This window comes from Mus pahari, chromosome 12, assembly GCF_900095145.1.
Source record: "Mus pahari chromosome 12, PAHARI_EIJ_v1.1, whole genome shotgun sequence".
NCBI lineage: Eukaryota > Metazoa > Chordata > Mammalia > Rodentia > Muridae > Mus > Mus pahari.
Genome location: NC_034601.1, coordinates 56,359,843 through 56,381,983, shown reverse-complemented (window position 1 = coordinate 56,381,983; position 22,141 = coordinate 56,359,843). Strand labels below are relative to the sequence as shown.

The window sequence follows — 22,141 nt, the reverse complement described above, 5'->3', positions numbered from 1 at the left end:
GATATCTTTGCATCACTGCATCCCTTCTTTTCCAACATTCCTCAGAACACAACTTTCTGAGCACTGGTTTCATCTTTCTCTGTTCTTCAGTTAGCCAGCTTTCTTCCACTGTGACTCTAGTTGAGTTGAGGTGAATACATTCACCAACACATATTCATTGCCCTGTGGGGTTTAGGAGTGACATTCAGCATTCCTTCTTTGCATCATATGCTCCTTTGAGTTAGAACTGTGTGTACTGACTGTCCAACTAAGCTCTTCTACTGTTTTTCCCTGTACACAGCACCTAGACACATCATACTCATGATTGCCTTGTCCAAACAAATATAACATTAACCAGTTGTTTATAACCAATTTGGAATTCTCTTTATAACTCACAAGAATTGCCAGACTCTTTTGAGGGGTTCAAAAGGCCTTCCTTTCCCCAGTGATCCTATTCATTCACTCTTTTCACTCATGAAAGTCTTACCCGTGTAATACAAATGATGAAGCTTCTGAAAGCTGAGGAAGACAGATGGTACTGACCATATTGACAATTATGCTACATATGATGTACAATATGTTGCAGATAGTACAAACAGTTGGAGGAAATAAATAGCTATGTGGAAAATAAAGTTGTTGTTGAAAATTCACCATCTGAAGAGCTTGTATTTGAGCAATGGTCTGCAAGTTAGTAATTCTTAGAGTCAACAGTCTCTCTCCCCTGGGACACACATTCTCTCTCTGTCGGCGTCTCTGTGTCTGTCTCTGTCTCTCTGTTTCTCTCTCTGTCTCTCTGTCTCTCTCTGTCTCTCTCTGTCTGTCTCTGTCTCTGTCTCTGTCTCTGTCTCTGTGTGTGTGTGTGTGTGTGTGTGTGTGTGTGTGTGTGTGTCTCAATGCCATTTGCACAGCATAAGTAAATTGAAGATATCTTAAGATGAGAAAGAATTTAGAGATGTGGGCAGGTGGATGGGAGAGAAGGAAGTTTGATGGTTCTGTCATAGTGTCAAGATGCAAACAGAAGCCAGAGCACTTAAGGCTATGAGGCCATCGTGAAGACTTTGGGATTCATTTTCCAGTGCATAAGGAATCCATTAAAGTATCTGAAGTAGAGGAGTTACATGATTTGATTTACATAGTAGCTGTTTTCTGAAGGGAAGACAAATGTGAGGAGGAAGAGGCCATTTTTATCTTGATGGTTGAGCACTTTCTCTTTAACAACTCCCCAGCCTCAGTGCTTCCAGTTCCTTCAGCACACTAAGCCAAAGCCTCCTGTCCTCCATTGCCAGTTTTCTTCTGCATCTTTCTGTCCTTAAGGAATCATCTAATGCATTATGTATTTATTGCAGGAGTTATCTGGTTATATGATTAAAATCCAATATCATTCTCTTCTTTTGCAAAATGCAATATGATATTTAGCATTTTCTTCATTATGGAGGTTTTTTGTGGATTCTTTAAAACTATCACTTCATTTGAATTTACTCACAGCAGAATCTCTCTACTATGGAGGTTTTAGGAGCATCATGTTCAGCGTCCATGACTAAAGTAGACTGTAAAAAAGAAGGTCAGGGCTCTCCAGGACTAAGCTCTCTTTAGACACATGGAGTAGTAAGAAGAGAAGTTATATTAAATTTTACAGTATATTTCATTTCAAGTAACTGATTTATTTCCTTAAAAATACAGCAAGTAGGAAAAGATATATATGGTCTTAGTGTGCTGACAGTCACAATCTGAGGCTATATAATCACAGTTAAAAAGCAATTTCATGTAACACTATGCTAAATCCCATGATAATTATATAGATAGCATACACAACTTCCTCTCCCAGCTTACATTTGAGTGTGGAGAAAAAAGATGTTCAGAAACTCTACATGCCTCATAGAATAAGTACATACTGAAGGAAAATATGTTCAGGAGTCACGAAGGGCTGTGACTTTAATTTTAGTTTTGCAATTCTCTAAAAATGGACAGAAGAAATTAATTTGTATTCTATATAAAATTTTATAAACAACTGACAGCATTAAACTTTATAGAGTGAGTAACTCTGTAGAGATAAATAAGCCACATAAAACCATAGTGAATGAGTTCAATTTCATAGCATATAACAGTTCTACTGTAATATAGGATTTTAAAAAATTAGTATAAAGATTATGAATAAGGACTCTAAGAAATTGTTTTGAGTGGTATTATTGTGTCTAGAAAGATGAATTTCCATCCCTGTGAATAGGATGCAATAGTGTGGTGGCAGTCATACCTTAGAAAGACTAGAAACAAACAAATCCAAAATAATGACATAGAAAACAATTTTAGTGTCTACTAAACAAGGCTTAAGAAAGGATATAGAAATGTAAATAGTATAAAACCCGGTAGCAAATGAAATATGTAGAGTGATGGAACATATTAACAAGGACTTTTGGGTTTTACATTTGGAGGGCTGTGAGCCCCATACTCTCCTTCACAGAGAGGAAGAAGAGGGAATAGTAAGCTGGATAGGTAAGGCACAGGCAAATGAGCATTCACAACACAGTAAAACTGAGAGTCTTAGGAAGCTGAAAGTCCATGGTGGAACAGAGGGGAATGTGAAAGCTATGCCCTGTTTAGAGTCCTCTTTATATAGGCACAGCATAGCAGCCATGATTGTATGTTCAGTAGAAATTTTTCAAATTCATTGACTGTAATATTTATCCAATGCATCCCTGTTTCATTTTTCTAACAAAAGTAAATTTCTAGCAAAGTGCTCATACTCTGGATTACCATGAGACTCTTTGGAGGGAATATGTGGCTCTAATAGATTGACAGTGGACTATCCTAATTCCACTAATTCTAAGTCTATTATTTTCAGAGACCTCTATATTGCTGTCGTGTCCAAATCTCATGGTGAAGTCTCTAAATGCTGCAGTTAGAATCTGCAGAGTAACCAAGTTAAATTCTATAAGTGCCAAGAATCTCACTGAAATGGTCAAAGGCTTCTGTTGAATGTTCCTTTGTTTGGTGGCACCTGGGGAAATTTTTAGGCTACTTCTATGGGAACTACATAGTCACTCAATAAAAGTGACTACTACAAAGAAAAGAGACATAAACATTTTTGAGCATCCAAGTTCATAACACTCTGGAGTCACTCCCACCCCAAAAGTCTCTGGAGGAGAGCTTTGGGAAATACTACCTACAGTAAAGTAGAGAACAAAGGAGTGTGGATCATTACATAGTGGGCAAAACATTGTCATAAGTGAAATGGTAAAACTCATAAAACCGAGGGAGCAAAATGAATTTGACTTCAGGGATGGACAGCTGCCAGATTATTTTCCTAGAACTATTTTGGTTTATTATTTTAGAACATTGGTTCTCAACCCATGGGTCTAGACCCCTTTGGGAGTCGCATATCAAATGATATGCAACAAAATAATTTTGGTGTTGAGGGTCACTACAAAATGAGGGCCTATTTTGTATTAAAGGGTTGCAGCATTAGGAAGGTTGCAACAGTACTGTTATAGTTGACAAATTTGAAATCATAGCAGGCCCGTGGATACCTACATGGTGAGTACAGAATTTGTAAAGAGATGCCATTGAGAAATTTCAAAGACAAACGAACGCAATTACAATGTGTATATATATATATATATATATATATATATATATATATATATATATGGTAGGCAAGCATGAAGCCCTCCTCTTTTATATTCAGACATATCTCAAGCTCTTCTGGAAGCCTGCTTGAGATGAGACCTGCTTGAAATCCACATACATTTGAAACAAAATCAGAAACAAAAGTTAAAAATAAGATTTAGAGATATCTCTGTTAAAATATTTTTGATGGAAATGCTGAGGAGGACCATTGCAGGAGGCCAGGGTCGGGGTTTTGAGATCAGTCATCATATCCATCTGTCATTCTGTATATAGGCTCTCAGTGGTTCTCACCTGCCTAGTCCTTTTAGACAGTTCCTCATGTTGTTTTGATCCCCGAACATACAATTATTTTCATTTCTACTTCATAACTGTAATCATGCTTCTGTTATGAATTGTAATATAAATATATGATATGCCACCCCTGTGAAATTGTCATTTGACCCCAGACAGGTCGCAACTCACAGAGACTGAGAACCACTGGGAATGGTTTATCTACAGAGTCATCTTCCTAGCCCTAAAAGCTACATTTTGGTTAATATTATAATTGATTCATGGAATCCAAATCATTGAGATAAAGAATTTTAAGATGTATTAAAATAATTAGGCTAAAGTTGCAAAGTGAATGTAACTAATTCCGTGGTAAAAAAAAAAGAATGAAATATTCTCTTTAATATATGTTTAATGAGGTACTGAAGACCAACTCATGTAGAATTAATTGAAATCCTTGTAGAGATTGCCTTTCAATGAATTTATCACTATGGGAGGATCATGTTAATGAGTTTACAACAGAAATATGATCAAAAGCAAATGATTCCTCATTTCTCTGTTAATGGCCAATAGTCAATGCCATTTTTAAAATACTTCTTTTTTTTTTTTTTTGTATTTTTAAGATGTTTTCTTCATTTACATTTCAAATTCTATCCCTTTCCTAGTTTCCTCTCTGAAAATCCCCTATACCCTCCCCCCTCCCCCTGCTCTCCAACCCAACCACTCCTGCTTCCTGTCCCTGGCATTCCCCTATACTGGGGCATAGAAACTTCCCAAGACCAAGGGCTGCTCCTCCCACTGATGGCCGACTAGGCCATTCTCTGCTACATATGCACTAGAGACATGAGATGTGGGAGTACTGGATAGTTTATATTGTTGTTCCTCCTATAGGGCAGCAGACCCCTTCAGCTCCCTGGGTACTTTCTCTATCTCCTTCATTGGGGAGCCTGTGTTCCCTCCAATAGATGACTGTGAAAATCCACTTCTGTATGTGCCAGGCACTGTCATAGCCTCACAGGAGACAGCTATATCAGAATCCTGTCAGTAAAATCTTGTTGGCATATACAATAGTGTCTGGGTTTGGTGGTTGTTTATGGGATCCCTGGGTGGGGCAGTCTATGGATGGTCCTTCCTTCAGTTTCAGCTCCAAACTTTGTCTCTGTAACTCCTTCCAAAGGGATTTTGTTCCCCCTTTTAAGAAGGAATGAAGTATCCACACTTTGGTCTTCCTTCTTCTTGAGTTTCATGAGTTTTGCAAATTGTATCTTGGGTATTCTAAGTTTCTGGGCTAATATCCACTTATCAGTGAATGCATATCATGTGTGTTCTTTTGTGATTGGGTTACCTCACTCAGGAGGATATCCTCCAGATCCATCCATTTGCCTAAAAATTTCATAAATTCATTGTTTTTAATAGCTGAGTAGTACTCCATGGATATATTTTCTGTAACCATTCCTCTATTGAGGGACATCTGGGTTCTTTCCAGCTTCTGGCTATTATAAATAAGGCTGCTATGAACATAGTGGAGCATGTGTCCTTATTACCAGTTGGAGCATCTCAGCATATGCCTAGAAGTGGTATTGCTGAATCTTCCGGTAAAACAGTATTTTTCAGAGTAACTGATTTTTTGACAAATAATTTGTACTTCAAGAAAAAGTCGACAACCAAAACCAATTCTGTCTTATTCCATTCCAAAATGACTCTGACCTTAAATTCTGAACTGACAGGATGATTTTGCTCTCTGACAAACATTAAAAAAGAACACTTTACAGGGAAACAAATATGCCAGATACACAGGTGATTTCTTTTCTCTATTAAGAATCTTAAAACCAAGGTAACTAATTTTACTATAGGGAGGGATTAGAGTGGACAAGAGCTACAACTGCTAAAGTTTCTCTTAAGTGCTAAAGATAAAGAGCTTTAAAGAGCAAGGTGGTCTACTTCTCAGTGCTTTGTTTCTTTAGCAGTTTCTCATTGGGAAACAAAGACATACTTATTTTTACATATAATTTTGAATGAATATAAATAGCTACTTTTCACTGCCAATGGAAAGTTAATATATTTAATAGTATATAGACTTTTAATTTTATAGATAAAAAGATCAAGGTTAGTACTTACCCACATACAAACAAATTGACACATGTAACATTCCTTCTTGAATACAGTGAACAGGCATCAAACTGGAAGTTAAAAACCAAACTGTAAAAGGAACGGAAGACAGTAAAGGAAAATAATATTAATATTTTGGCTTTAAGGAATGATGTAACATGCCCCCAAACTATTCCTAATAAATAAAATTCAAAACAAATTTTACAGCACATATCTTTCATATCGGTGATCTTTCCTTCCTAGAGGACATGACACCTACTCATTGCCTGAAAAAAAAAATATAAATATTATTTATAATTTTGAGGTATGAAAATAATGCCATTTGTAAAGCAGAATGCAGAAAAGAATAAGTTATTACTCAATTCTAATGAATCTAGGACAGTATTGACATGAGCTGACAATTAGGAGATATGCTTGGGCTTGGCAGTAGTTAGCTAACATTTGTTCCCCATACCTGGTGCTAATTGGTCTGTAAGCACTGGCAGCTCAAATAGGGGTTGATGGGAAGAAAAATATGTGTACGTCTTTAACACGAGGGTATGAAAGCCCATAAAAGAATAATTCACAAACCCAAATACAAGGAGGGAGCAAGCAGGGGAGGAGAGTTATTTTTTGCTTCCCCTGAGCAAACATGTAATTTCCATGATTTCTTTTTAATGACTGCGGTCTGTGGCCAGTAGGCACTGATTTATGAAAAGCTGTAAAAGATCAGGTGGAACTCCGTAGGACATCGTTTACAGCTGCATGGATTGAAACCTATCTAATTTGTCTAGTAAAAGTGTGAGCTCACGGTGCACATCACCCTGCCTATAAATTTCCCCTTCAGACCCTGTGTCTGGGGCTGCATCTAAAAAAACCCCCCTGCCTGCAGCTGCTCAGAAAGCCGGATTCCCTTGGTGCGCATGAAGAGACATCACAGGCTCTTCACAGTGAGAGACAAATTCCTATCCATTGATAAACTCTCCAGATGTCCTCTCTGAGGAGGAAAGGAACCAATTTTTATTTGAAATCCCTAGAGAAATCCTGGAAGTGGAAAAATGATACTTTGCAGGACTGGTTATTCTGAGGTCACTGGCATCAAAATTAGGTTCTCTTTTTCTCTTTCTTTCTTTCTTTCTTTCTTTCTTCCTTCCTTCCTTCCTTCCTTTCTTTCCTTCTTTCCTCCTCCTCCTCCTCCTCCTCCTCCTCCTNCCTCCTCCTCCTCCTCCTCGTTCCTCCCCCCTCTACCTCTTCTGCCTACTTTCTTGGTCTTGGTTGTACTTTGATCCAATTCATAAACAGAAAAACTCAGCTGGGGTCACTCTAATCCCTAATCCACATGTCCTGTCCTGTTCTATTTCAATTTGTTTACGCTCATTTTCTCGAACTTCTTGAGTCTGTCCAAAGTGCTGAGTTTAAAAATGCAAACCTTCCTCAGCTGAAAAGACAATGTTTCCCATTTTGCTATTAGACACACTTCATAAATATCCTGAATAAATGGCCTGGGGTTTGATTCTTCATAGCCACAAACCTATTAATAAAAAGTATTACTATTCATGAAACTAAGAGTCGACATGGGTTCTGTGCAACAGCTACTGGAGGCCTGGAAACTGTCTGGTCTGTGTGTGATCATAACTGCAGGTATTTTTATACCCCTCACTTCCAAGGGGACTTTATATCTCATTGTCTTGTATCTTAGTTTCACTGCATTTTTCTTAAAAAGCCTTCTCATACTTGATTTAATGCTTTTCTGTGCACTTTATATGTGAGAAAGATGACATGTCCAAAAAAAAAATCTATTGTTCAGCTATGCTGTATAAAGACAAGAATAAAGGCAGAATGAAATGGAATATTCCCATCTTCCTTTAAATTAGTTTTATATTTGACAGTTTTAATCAGATTATTTTAATATATCCACATAAATAATAATACAATTGTATATCCATTTATCAGTTTCTCTCATGTGTTCTAAATAATAACACCTAGGTCTGAGGCAGGCTCTGAAATTCTTTCCTGAAATGTCTATCTCTGGAAGACTGAGATGGTACAGCAGCTCAAGGAGCTTGGTGCCAGGACTGGAGAACTGAGTTTGATCCCCACTAACCACAAAGAGGTGGATGGAGCCAAATTATCAGAGAACACTGCTGTTCTCTGATGTCCACATGTGCATTGTGGCACAAGCATCTTCAATATGTTATTTATACCACACATGTACATGCACTCGCACATGCACACATGCGTGCACAACACACACACATACACACACACACACACACACACGAAGAGAGAGAGGAATAAAAATGTTTAAAACTTAAATATACTTTGCATGTTTCTTGTATGTTAAGGAATGTTTTGCAGGTTTGTATGTTAAGGGGACCATCAACGGTGGTAAATGAAACTTCCCAACAAAATTGCATTTGAGATCTAGAGTTCGCACATTTATTAATTTTCCTCAAAGTTATTTTCTTATTCATAACAGGAATGTTTCTCACATGGCCTACATGAAAACCAGTGAATCCTCTCATACATAAGACACTGTACCACTCAGAGTATCTGAATGTGTGAAAGCTTTCATTTACTTAATATGATTTCACTAAAAGCCATGACAGTAAATTTACTTCAAAACTAATGAAACACGCTAAATAGTCTTAATTTATCTTGGAGTCCTCTGGATACCCAAGTTGGGTTTCCTTATTTCTAAATGTTGAGTTTTAGCAATTCAAATTACATATTTAATTTACATGAGTGTTTTTAAAGGTATAAAACTTTTAAAAGTTTAAAACTGACAATAATGGGTATTTCACACTACAGCATGAATCTAGGAAGCTAGGAACATGCTCCGCACTGAACACCTTTTACCTTAGGGGTCATTAAAATACACTTAGAGTTCTTAAGAGATAAAGATTAAATCCAATGCCAACCTAAAAAATATGAAAGATTTTTAACAATCACTCTGATGAGGTAAAAATGCAAAATGCACACTCACAATTATAAAAAGTATACTATGGTAGGTACAGTTTTAATGTAAACAACATTCTGTCCAATAATGAGAACTGCAACAACGTGAGGGAGAATAGCACATCCATTTACAAGGGTTGTTTGGGACCTAATAATAAGCTTACAAAAGTTATTGCCTGTTCTAATAAGACTTCTAGTAACAGCCATTTTATAGGGCTCTTGCACCATCATATTCATAATACTACCCATGCCTAAACTTATAGCCTCTCAACACAGTAATTAATATCATGCCAGTCCAGACATTTCACAAAATTTGAAATTAATGAACTGCTTGATTTTTTAAGCTTTAAATATATAAATAAGATTCATCACATATGCAACCTATGTCAGACTAATATCAAACCTCCGCAATTCTGAGGCAGCCTTGTTCTGAATGTACCTGTGCATGTATGTGTCGGCTATGAAAGACCTATCTTACTTCCATCACATAAACCCTATTTTACAGATGAAGAAAACCGAAAACCTTCCAGACCACATAGGTAGCATATGTTATACACTGGATTTTTCCCTGGATCAGAGGTGATGCAACACCCTATGATCACAAATACATTAAGAAAAACAAAGACACAATCAAAACTGATTTAAACAATTCTTTAACCAAAATGATGCAGCATATCAGGGATGACCATTTGCTCCCCTGTGAGCTTATATCTAAATCTCTTCTCTGTCTCTTTTGCCTGAGAGAAAAAAGATTGTATCTTAATTTCTGTTAGTGTTGTCTTTTGTGTCTATTATAAAGCATACACCATCTATGCCTGACTGATATTGTAAAGGTTAAATCTTGATGCCTGAGTAATGTGCTTAGCATAGACCTGGAACAATATAATTGTTTGTAAGTTTTAATTTAATCCACAAATAAGGCCTTTGTAACATCTTTGTTTTTAAGTTTCCTTAAAAAAAAAAAAAAAAGAATAGAAGTGTCAAAAAAAAAAACATGCTTGTGAGTCAAAGGACAGTTAAAGAAAGGGTTCCCTTCAGCTTTTAGCTGAAGGGAAAGGGAAGAAACACCCACCAAACACAAGCACCCCTACCCTAAGACAGTTTATTCATATCTTGCTTCCTTTGAATCTTCAGGGATTAAAATAGAGTTCCTCAATTTCCTTCATTTTGTTTTTTTGGACCTTTGCTTCAACTAATTTGGCTTACATTCCTACATGTATAAACAGACTCCATAAACCAACCCTAAATGCTTTTTAATTAATGCTGATGAATGCTGGCAATCTAAATCATAGTCTACCTCTATGTATGTATCTCCCAATATATGTAATAGACACATATACACAAATGTGTGTATAATAGCTGTTCTGTGTTTTTCAATAAGGAATAATTCCATATATTATTATCCATCTGCTATTTTCTATACTTTTTAAAATTTTTACCTTTTAAATGACATTGGTAGTGTTACAAAAAATTATGCTGACTTCAAATTTGGCTGTAAATGTGCCTTATATTTCAAAATATTCTTTACCCAGCAAAGCTATGCAGTTTCTACAAACAGCCATTCATTTGGAAAGGATTTAGTTTAGAAACAGGGTTCATGACTAAGTATTTACTGTGTCATGCCTGCTATACTGTCTCTAAATCATACTACTTGCTAATGAATTAAAAGATACAATTAGAAAAAGATATATTGGTATTTTTATATATTTTGATGACAACACTTTTACGGTTTACAAAGCAGGAAAGAGCTGATGACTACCATCTCCGTCCAAGGAGGCAGCTTGAACAGATGAAGTCTTCATGGCAGATCAATTCCTCAAATAAACAGGAACACCACATGCAGTCTGGAAGTTCCTGCTGATGGTAGTGTCAAATTTTGACACTTAGCCACGCTAGTCGCTACTAATGTCTACCCTTTGGTTGTTTTCTTTTCTTGCAGGCCATCAAACCTCCTTCTGGACCAAAGCAATGTCGATATCGCTACCTTCCACACAACCGGTGATTGGCTTAATGGCATGAGGACAGCACACTGTAAGGAAATCTTCACAGGCGTCGAGTACAGCTCCTGTGACACCATCGCCAAGATCTCCACAGAGTAAGAGGCATACTGGGGAGAAAGCAGAGGGCTGTGCATATCTTTCTGATCATATTCATCTTTCATTAATGGGTTATAGGTATCTGGTTATACCTGTTTAAGATTCATGGGTTATAATATTGGCTTTACTTCTCAAAGTAATGTCCACTGTAATAACAGAGCAAAGCCTGAGAGTCCTTTTGACCACATGCCCATTGATACTTATTGAGCTATCTTCCTTCTCATGAAAGGAAGTTCCCACAGGATAGGGAGGTCCTAGATAGCAGGATGTCCTGGCTAGATGCAGAAACACAAACCTCTAGTAAAAAAAGTTAACAAGTATAGTGGGTGCACTTATGTATGTGATTTACTTTTTTTTTTAATAAAAATTTTGCATCTGTCAATATTGGAAATTGAGCAGTGGATGAATGATCTACTAGAGAGAGAAAAATTTCAAAATCCAAAAGTAGTTTCACAACTGCTGAATATCTATCATCTATCTAAACTCTATCATCATATATTATTAAAATGTTTACTCTCTGAATTAAAAACATGCAGAAAAGTGAAGTTACAAATAAGTTTTAAACAATACTTTTTTTGTTTTCTTTAAAAGGCTCATAGCTAAGATAAAATATGCACTGTGTTGTTAGTCTTGACCAAGTATACCATGCCTTAGTTCTTAGGGATCATTTCAAGAATAATCTTCTTATTTAAGAAACTCTTTGATTATAGGAAAGAGACTTTATTGAGAGTCAAGTTAGAACTAGATATATAGTTCAGTTGGTAGAGTACATTTTGTCTCTAGAACCATATAAAATGGCTGTGCAGGTACATACATTTAATACTAGCACTTAGAAAGGAGACAGGGGATCAGAAGCTCACTATAATCTTTATCTACATAGACAATGTGAGACAAGTGTGGCCTACATAAAACACTGTCCTTAAAAATGAAAAAAAAAGAAACAGATCATAAGAAATATGATCCCAGTGAAAATGATAACTTTTTTCTTGCCCTTAAGGTATGGTGATTTGAAACTGGAAAGCAAAGAACAGGTGGCCATGTTCTTCATCTTTCTGTAAATGAAGTTCAATTTACTTCACTTGGTGCTATAACTGTCCCTTTCTCGTGTTCTAAACAATATCGATATATAAAAATATTTCTCTAATATCACACACACACATACACACACACACATGAACACACACACACACACACACACACACACACACATACACACACACACATGCATGCATGCACAAATAAGCTCTTTAACACTGTTTGTTCTATCCCACAATTGAGCAAGGAGCAGCTCTCTTAACCAGTAGAGATATAAGAAAAAATTTATTCCTATTTGGAAATAAGAACCTTCATAGCCACATGCCTGCCCTTACTTATCAATTCTGTTCAAAGGAAGTAGGGCAAGAAATCATCCACTTGATTCTAGAGTCCTTCATCCAAACCTAAGATTTCAGACTGTCTTAAATAAAGATGTTTGTGTTGGGCAGATATACCACAAGTTGACCAAATTACTTGTCAGTTTTCTCTCTTTGATCTTCCCTATGTTGAATGTAACTGTTTGTCATTTCAAGTCCATTTAAGTCTTACCCTCAGTAACTGGGGTATTTAAACATTACTGCATTTATAAAGGCATTGAATGTTACCCTGAGAGTCATTTCAACAATTTCATTGTGGGGAGCTGCATGTTAGAGGAGTGTAGAGTATAACTGATGCATGCATAAGTACACAACAAATAATTTGTTTAATTGTAGTGTTATGAGCAGAGACTTTTAAGATCACAAAAGGACCTGTGAACATCTTTATTGCTTTGGAGAGGATAACTTATTCTCAGAAAGTAAACTTACTTTTGTCTATCTAAAACATTCAGACAGTCCTGTTTAAAGTGGAATGCTATGTTTACTGAACAGATTTCTTATCCAATCAACAGTACACTGAGTTTCTGTGCTGGTAGTTTTGATCAGACTCAGTTGCAGGATATAGCTGAGCATTCAATTTTTTTTCCTTTGAACATTTTTATACATTCTTATTTTAGTAACATAAACATTTAGTGTTCTGCTGTACAAGACACCTGCTTTAGAACATAGAAGCATGACAAAGAAAAACCACAACATTGAACATTTCCATGGAATTGTCAGATTTTTAAAGGCAAAATTATGCAAATATTTATTTTTCATAGTGCATAATGACATACTAAACTGAAATATGGGACAGATCACTTTTAATAAGATTAACTGCTACATTATAATATAAATACAGTCAGCCTTTAGAAGCTGTGAATAGATTAAGAAAGCTCTTTGTTCAAAATAGGTAAGCCACAGTATCTTCTAATATAAAAATTACTGATTATTTGTGTCAACATTACGTTAGTAAACCCCTAACCTCTTTTGCTGATAGAAAATTTTCTTTAACTACAACTTACATTTGAATAACTGGTAAATATACATTCAGGAAGCAACCTCATCTTTTCTGAGATTTGTTCTTCCTTCTAGTTTGTTCTTCATATTCTGAGAGTATTTTAGCCTCTGTTCTATTGCTGTGAAGAGACATCATGACCTAAACAAATTATAAATGAAAGTGTTTAATTGGGAGATTATGTACAATTTCAGAGGGTTAGTTCATGGCCATGATGGCAGACAGCACAGTAGCCGTCACACACGGTACTGGAGCAGTGACTGAGATCATACAATTGACCTGCAAGTTGGAGGCAAGAGAGAGCAAGCTAAGTGGATATGACCTGGAGATTTTAAACACCAAAGCTTACCCCACTGACATACCTCCTCAACAAAGCCATACTTTTTAATCTTTTCAAACTTTTCTACCAAGTGGGATCGAAGGATTCAAATGTTTGAGCTTAAGAAAGCCATTCTCATTCAATTACTACAGATATCTTAGATGTTGCTGTCCTCTACTCCCTTAGATGTCTTTCCTATCCCCCGTATTTTTGTCCTTAGTTTAGGAGTACCACCTATTTCCTTAATAATCTTTCTGTGCCTTATACATGCCTCTGGTTTGTATTATTACAGAATTTGAAAAAGAGAAAAAGAAAAAGAAAAAGAAAGAGAGAGAGAAAGAGAAAGGAAAAGAGAAAGAGAAAGAAGGGAGGGAGAAAGGAAGGAAGGAAGGAAGGAAGGAAGGAAGGAAGGAAGGAAGGAAGGAAGAAATTTCTTACTAGACTAAGGAGTTGGCTTTGTCCATTAAGTAATGAAATATAAACACAAAGCCAAAACCTCAGTTCCCATCGCAATATTCACATGAAAGCAGATCCTAGAAGCACACACACAAACACACACACATGCACACACACACACACACACACACACACACACAGAGCTGATTTTAATTTACTGAGATCACAATGAAAGTAATCACAGAACATTTTTAACTGAAATGTTGTCAGACGCTTATCTAAATTTTTTAAAAAATTTTCTTGTGTCCCAATGTTCTTATGAACTTGATTGCTTCAACTCCTATTTGCCTTCTGCCATCCAGGCTTAATCCAGAAATATGCTACTTGATCATATAACCCTTGTCCTAGAATTGGCTGATACCAGGATGGTATATAGAATTTCTTTCTGTTTTTACTGCTCAGTCAATCAAGCCCTAAGAAAAGGACAGGAGAGTTTCCTGCTCAAGCAAATTTTAATTAATTTCATAAATTTTAGTGATTTCATTAAAAACGAATGCTACTAAAGTCTCCAGATTTTTACATGAAGCCAAGAACACACTTTTATCAAACATTAAAATATTATTTTACAGTGTAGACTTAATATAGAGAGGTCCTAGTGAGAAGGAAGACAGCACAGGGATCCTAAGAGTGACAGAAACTGTGGAGACAGAAGGGGTTTAAATTTGGGCATTGAATGCCGAACAGAGTAATTGTCACAGGTCTGTATCCTGCATCTTTCAATGCCATTTTCTATGTCTAGTACTCATCCCTTTGTGTCTGAGATGTAGATAATATACCAGACTCTTGTCCCATTCAAGAGCAACTATTTAGTCTTGAATGGTTCTGCTTCTCTTTTAGACTAGATAGATTAATCAAAATGATCTGAGGATAGCACTCATGCCATTGAGACTGCAGCAGTTAGTAGTAAGAGTCTGGAAAAGGCAGGGTGGTTCAGAGAAAATAAAGATGATCAAAAGAAAGAAAGAAGGAAAGAAAGAAAGAAAGAAAGAAAGAAAGAAAGAAGAAAGAGGAAGGAAAGAAAGAAAGAAAGAAAGAAAGAAAGAAAGAAAGAAAGAAAGAAAGAAAGAAAGAAAGAAAGAAGAAAGAAGAAGAAAGAAAGACACAGGGAAAAGCTGAAGGGATAATTTATTTATGTTGTCCGAAATCATATGTAATCTTCAGTATTAAAACTAAACACAGCTCTGGATCTACTGTTGTCTTCCATAACTTTCATGACATAGAGGTCTAAGGCATTATTATATAGATTTCTCTAGGAATGTGTTTGAGGACAGCATCTGAACAGATGTAACAAGGCATGTACCTAGTTATTTTCCATACTCTTGTCACTCCTCCTGTTCCTCTTCCTCCTCTTCTTCCTCTTGTTCTTCCTCCTCCTCTTTCTACTCCTCCTCTTCCTCTTCCTTCCCGCTGCTTCTTCAATACAAGGTCTCTATATGTTACCCTGACTGTCCTGAAACCCACTATGTACATCACTCTTGCTTGAAGTCATTAAACTCCATCTGCCTCTTCCTCATAGACGCTGGGGATAAAGACACGCATATGTTTCTTTCTGTAGTCAATATAGAGCCTCTAGTAAAGAGTACCTACTGCTAAGGGCTCTGTCTGTTCAGAAGGGTCAAATTAAACTACAAAACCTGTCCATTTCAAATTTACCTGCTTGAAATACAAGGAGAGACAATACAATGAAGAAAATAAATCAGAAAGAAAAGCATGTATAATTGATAATAAGAAAAATTAGATAAGAAAGGAAAAAGAAGCAGGACGTTCTCAATAGAAAGGAATATATGAGTGGGGACTAGGACCATATGTACATATCAACAAATTGTTTTAAAAAGAAGCAATTCATGAAATACACATATTTAGCTATTTTTTATTTGAAATGAAGCTATTTTCTTGCAATACTTATTTTCATGACCAATTTCTAAGCTTAAACTACTTTACCTTTAATAAAGATATACCTTCTTTCATTTATAAATGTATAAAAATAAATGCTAAGACATCCACAACCAGTGCTTTGGGTCATGAAACTGGGAAGAACCTAGGAGGGTCAAGACATGGTGCTCTTAAACTGGTATTGATTGAAACATTCAGATGTTAAAGAAAGAGCACTACTTTTATCAAAAGAGTCATTAGTGTTTTCCCTTCAATGTCTGCCTTCTCGTAGCAAGGAGTATACAGAAGACAAATATGCTTACACATGGTCTCAGTCTAGACAGACTTATTATAGGATCTCTATGTTCCCAGGGAAGGTGTCCCAAGAGAAACTAAGCAGAAGCCTTCTATGGCATAACATCCAAGTACTAGAAAACAATTAATTATAACTTCAGACTTTTAATGCTTGCAGTCAAAAATAACCCCTGAGGTAGATCTGATTCAAAGGACTATCAAAAGATTTCAAAAACTGTGTTATTATCTGTAATCAGTTAGGCTAATAAAAAAAAAAAAAGTTTAGTTGGTCTGCTATCACATGCTTTCACACTGTTGTCAGCTTCAGTGACAGAGTGTATTCTCTCAAATTATGGAGGCAACAATAAGAAATCAAGATATTGGTTAACTTGCTAAGGAATCTCTATTAAATAGAGTCTTTCTTCCTCTAGCTTCTGGTACATAATGGGATGTGACTGACAGTATAACTCAATCTCTGACGCCCTTTGTATATTTTCTTCTTTCCTATGTCACTCTGTATGCTTTTCTTTCTCTTGTAAAGAAGCACACTGTACTTACCACTCATCATTGCCTAGGACTCTGCTTCTCTAGTTCTTCAACCCCTGGCCAATTATATCTCCCCAAAGCCCTAATTTTAAATAAAGATAATGCTAGGTGTTAGGTTGACAAAACAGCGAGAGGCATATTTTTCCCATTACAGCATCTATATTCCTATACAATATAGGAATTGAATACCCCAAATATAACAACAGAACATTATCAGAAAATTAGAAATCAGACACCAAGCATGGGTTATATAATTATATAGTTGAGTTTATTTAAAAATTAAAAATTTCCTCTTCCTACACTACTTAGAATACCATGAGTCTTACCAGTTTTTTTTCTCTTGCGTTTTACAGTGACATGAAAAAGGTTGGTGTTACTGTGGTTGGGCCACAGAAGAAGATCATCAGCACCATTAAAGCTCTAGAAACACAATCTAAGAATGGTCCAGTTCCAGTGTAAAGTACTGGAAGGATCTGAGACACGGGAAGATGCAGCAGCATCCTGCAGACAGATGGAAATGATGGAGACTCTGCCGAAAGCTCCAAGTCTAATAAGACACTCAGTTCTAAGTCCAAATGCCTTAAAATGGAATTGAAAAATCTCTTTATTTTCCCCTATCATTTTACAGATGGGTGGGTGGGTGCATTTTGTTTTGTAATTGCTTTTTAAATGTTAATTGATGGGGTTAATTAAAATTCTTCAGTACAAAGTGGAAGAACTAGTGTAGAGCCATTGATCATTAACTATCATGGAAATAAACTAAGTAAACTAGCAAAATGGACCTGAAGGCTTTGTTGTGAATGGCCACAGAGGAAAAGACTTGTCATATTTTTATACACAGAAAAAAAAGCTGTAACAGGTATTTTGTTTCTTTAAAAGCAAGCAAAATGGAGGCAATTATACCTCAAACTATCTGGCCATACTTACTACCTTATCACGTTAGTATTCTCTTTATCTGTTTGAAGCATTTAGAGATGAAGTTTGTAGTTGTTTTAAATACTGTACATTTTTAATTGTTACCTTCCTTAAGTAGACGATGTAAAAACATGTCTTAACTTGGGGGGAAGTGCATATTTATTTTCTTTTGGACTTTTTAATTGTTTTATATTTATGCCTTGATGATTTAATTTGGGTTTTGTTACAGCCAAGTGCCAAATGCTATTGCAAATTGTCAGCAGTAAGAAACATGTTTAACTATACCCAGAGAATGATATGTTCTTTTCTACAACTGTTGAACAATCCACTTATATGTACCAACAAAATGAAATGCTTTCCCTGTTCATACAGTCACCAAATCACTCACAGTCTGAATATACCATTCATTTTTGTCTCTTCATTTATCAGTAAATGTATGCTCCTAATTTAGTGTAATATACTGGCTTGTATGTAATAGATTTTTACCAAGATGTCATACTTTCCCTACTCTGGTGCTTAGAGGACATCAACTCCTTTCATTCACGAAAGAAGCTTATTAGAACTCCTTAGATTTGCAAACTGGAAAGATCAAAATGAGGTTAAATGGTTACAGTAATTGACAGCAGCCTATAGGTAAAATGCATGAGCCAAAAAAAAAAAAAAATAAGAAAGAAAAATTGCTTGTTTTGAAAAGTATTTTAATATTATTGCTTAAACATGTAGAGAATGGTGATAGCTAAGCTACTCATCTGCATCACTGGGGTGTAGGTCAATTAATTGCACACTTTCATCATCAATATCAGGTATAACTATCTTTGAGTCTTCCACTTCAATGTACCTATTGTGAGTTAGGTGCATGATTAGAAGCCTTGAACTTCTAAACATCTTATTAAGCATAGCATTTTTGAAATAGCAACTCATCTAATCAATAAATCCACATCCACAGACAATGGAGGAATGAGATGTCTCATTATGGGGATGTAGCCTTGCTGTTCCCTAAAGGCCAATTGTAAGCATATTCTTGAATATTAAGAAGGATGTGCCTAATGGGCATGACACATGCTGAAGCAATATTTTAGATTCTGGATTTTCTTGCTGATAGTATCATTCCATAGGGTCAAGGAATACCTGTGTCACAGAATAAGATGGTTCAAACAATGCTGTAAGAAATATGTCTCTATGCAAAATGGGACACTAAAGATATACAGCTTCCAATCATAGAGGCAGATTTCCAAATATAATCTGTTGTAGGTTTAGTATACTAGAGCTTAGGTGAGTTCTTTCAGATGTGAAATTGTTTCCCAAATGTTGACGATACTCCATATAACCAAATCATGCTACTAGAATTTGTATTGAACTTATAAGAACATGAATATTTTGGAAATGTGCTGATGAAACTAATAATAAATTTTATATCTCCTGAAAGCAGTTAGAAAAGACTCTAATCAAATAATTTACAATTTGGAATATAATGCAAAATTCAAATCTGGCATCTGAACCAATTCGCCTATGACAGCATTCATTCTCTTAGGCAATATTCTGGACACGCTCAACAAAAATGAATTTCAAAATACTTAGATAGACAAAAATCGTTGAATCTGTTGCATTTATTTTGACTGAGAATTTTGTTTGAAAGTAGAGGTATTTTAAGCAGTATATTGCTTTTCATTTGTCAGTATTTTTCTATCTCACAATTTATGAATTTCCTTTGCATAACCCCTTCCCTGTACATATGTAAACATAACAGTGTACGATTCTGGACTGGGGAGTAGAGGTTCTAGGTTGCTTATGGCCATCTCTTTGTACAGGAACTACATTGCCTTCCCATACCAGTGAGGCTACTGCTCCCTTGCCACGTTATGTACCATATTACCTGATTTGTATCTTAAATTTGATTTATAGATATTATTTATTTCTCGCAACACACCCAGTCTAGGCTGTACTGAGTATCTACCAAGCCATGTATAAATATGATATGATTGGCAGTATGTGTTTACTTTTAAACTTGCATTTTTAAAACATGGTTCATTTAGTTTATGTTGCACAATGTAGATGGCCTCTTACTAATGTAAAATGATTTCTAGTGGGAACATTTATATTTTTATAATAAACATAATGAAAATATTTTTACAGATCAGAATACAGAAGTGGTCTTTGATGTTTTATTTATATATGAAGCATATGCGAATTTATACAGGGAATTCAGGAAATATCTATGTCATTAAGAATGTGCTTTTGGTTTCATTGTCCTCTTCATTATGGAACAAATCCATTTAACGTTCCAATCTCATTGCCAGTATATTGGGGAACTTTATCAGTAATTCCAAACTTCATAAAGAGTAAATATAATAATATTAATTCTCTTGATTATGCATCAAGTTCACACACACACTCAGTCACTCGCTTATTCAAACATACATATTTAAAGGGAAGTGTAAAACTCATATGCTCTCACCTCAGTCAACAGATTTGGAAGAGGTGGAATCAAAGATCAAATCATGATCAGCTGTAAGTCTTTCTTTACATCTTCTTTGTTCAGCACACGTTTCTAATCGTTAAGTTCCTGAAGCTATATATTTGTATAAGTATACAAATACTACTCTAGCTGGTTTTAATACAAGGACATTGTATGATTCTCGTGAAATTATCATTGCTCCTTAATTATCTGAACAGAGACCCGAAAGCTTTGCCTTAGATCACAGTGGGTAGGGGAATATATTACTCAGATTGGAAAATACTCAGATCTGTGTTTGTCCTGAATGCAGTGATGGGGTTATAAAGAAACCATGCTCTCTAGAGAAGTTAGAGGTTTCAGGACAGCGTCTGTACAAAGGGAAGCATCTGACTGCCATGAAGGAAGCCAAGCTAGGATAGATGGGTGGAATAAAAATAAAAGTCCACTAAATTGCAAGCTACCTGCTAGGACACGCCTGAGAGTTGAGCAAAAACAAACTCTTTGCCACTGTAGTCCACTTAATGAAACTGATTTACATGAAAATGAAAAGTTTTTAAGTCAAAGAGAAACTAATTAAATTGAGAAACCTACAGAGGCAAAAGTAATTAGGAAGCGATCACAAAACAAATGAGAAGTGATTTTTGCATTGAATGAGAAATGGCATGTCAACATGTTGAGTAGAGTAGAGAATCATTGTGACAGATAAGGTGACGAAATTGTAGGCGCGGAAAAAGAGAAGATGGCCATTTGTTTTGTAAATGTTATTCAATATTATTACGGGGAAAGGTTGTTTTGTCTGTGAACTTGCCTCAGCTTCCCAAGTACAGGGATGACACGTGTGTGCTACTGATGTGTATCACTAAACGTCTAGGCAGTTTATTCTAAGAAGATACAAGTCATTCATTACATGTTATATACTTTATATCTCTGGGCTTGGAGCTAGGAACTGTCAATGAAAGAGAATAAAATAATGGTCTGAAATATCTCCTGCAATATGTCCTTTTCTAGTTCCATCTATTTAATTGAAACTTTCATATCATTTTTCTTCCTGCCTGAGTAGTGCTATCTACTGTAAATATTCCAACTTTCATTATCTCCTTGTACTTGAGGGACATTTGGATTTCTTAGCTTTCAGAAGTAAAGAAGCAATGAGCATGCCTAGGCAAATATCTGTGGAGTAAGTTGTCAAGTGTTTGGGGTATATCCATAAAGCTGGTAGAGCTGAATCATCTGCCAATTTCATTTTTAGATTTTTGAGCATTCTCCACGAGATTTTTGAGTAAGCCCACCAACAGTGGATGCGGGTACCTCTCTAGCATTTGTTGTGAGTTACATTCTTGCTCTTTGCCATTCTGACTTTGGTGGGATAAAATCTCAAAACTGTTTTGATTTGTACTTCTCTAGTTGGTAGAGATGATAAACACATTTTTAGAAATTATTAGACATTTTTATTTATTTTTTTTGAGGACTCTTGTTGGATCTCGAGGTCATTTTTAAATGGATCATTTAGTTTTGTGAATACATATATATTCAGTATATTAATATTTTGCCCGATGTTGAAGATTCTCTCCCATTCTGTGTACTTTCCCTTCACATGGTACTTTGCTTTTTCATTAATTATTTTATTTATTTACATTCCAAATGTTGCCCCCTTCCAATTCCCCTCCCAGAGTTCTTGAACCCATTCCCCCTCCCCTTTGCCTCTGAGAGTATGCTCCCCCATGTCATCCCCCTTCCCTGCAGCATCAAGTCTCTACAGGATTAGGTGCATCTTCTCCCACTGAGGCCAGACAAAGCAGTTCTCTGCAGCGTGTGTGCCTGGGGCCTCAGGCCAGCCCTTGTGTATGCTTTTTGGTTAGTGGC

At 36.0% G+C, this 22,141-nt stretch overlaps 1 protein-coding gene across 2 annotated transcripts in view; it reads left to right on the top strand.

Moving 5' to 3' along the window:
* Positions 1-19,965, top strand: part of Epha3 (EPH receptor A3) — a 314,441-nt gene extending 294,476 nt beyond the window's left edge. The window contains exons 16-17 of one of the 2 annotated variants that reach the window (XM_021209582.2): positions 10,856-11,011; positions 17,262-19,965. In XM_021209582.2, the coding sequence (XP_021065241.1) occupies positions 10,856-11,011; positions 17,262-17,367 (262 nt within the window). In that variant the 3' untranslated portion in view covers positions 17,368-19,965. The remainder of the gene's footprint in view (positions 1-10,855; positions 11,012-17,261) is intronic. The other variant, XM_021209581.2, reaches the window with a different exon arrangement.
* Positions 19,966-22,141: the final 2,176 nt, after the last annotated feature.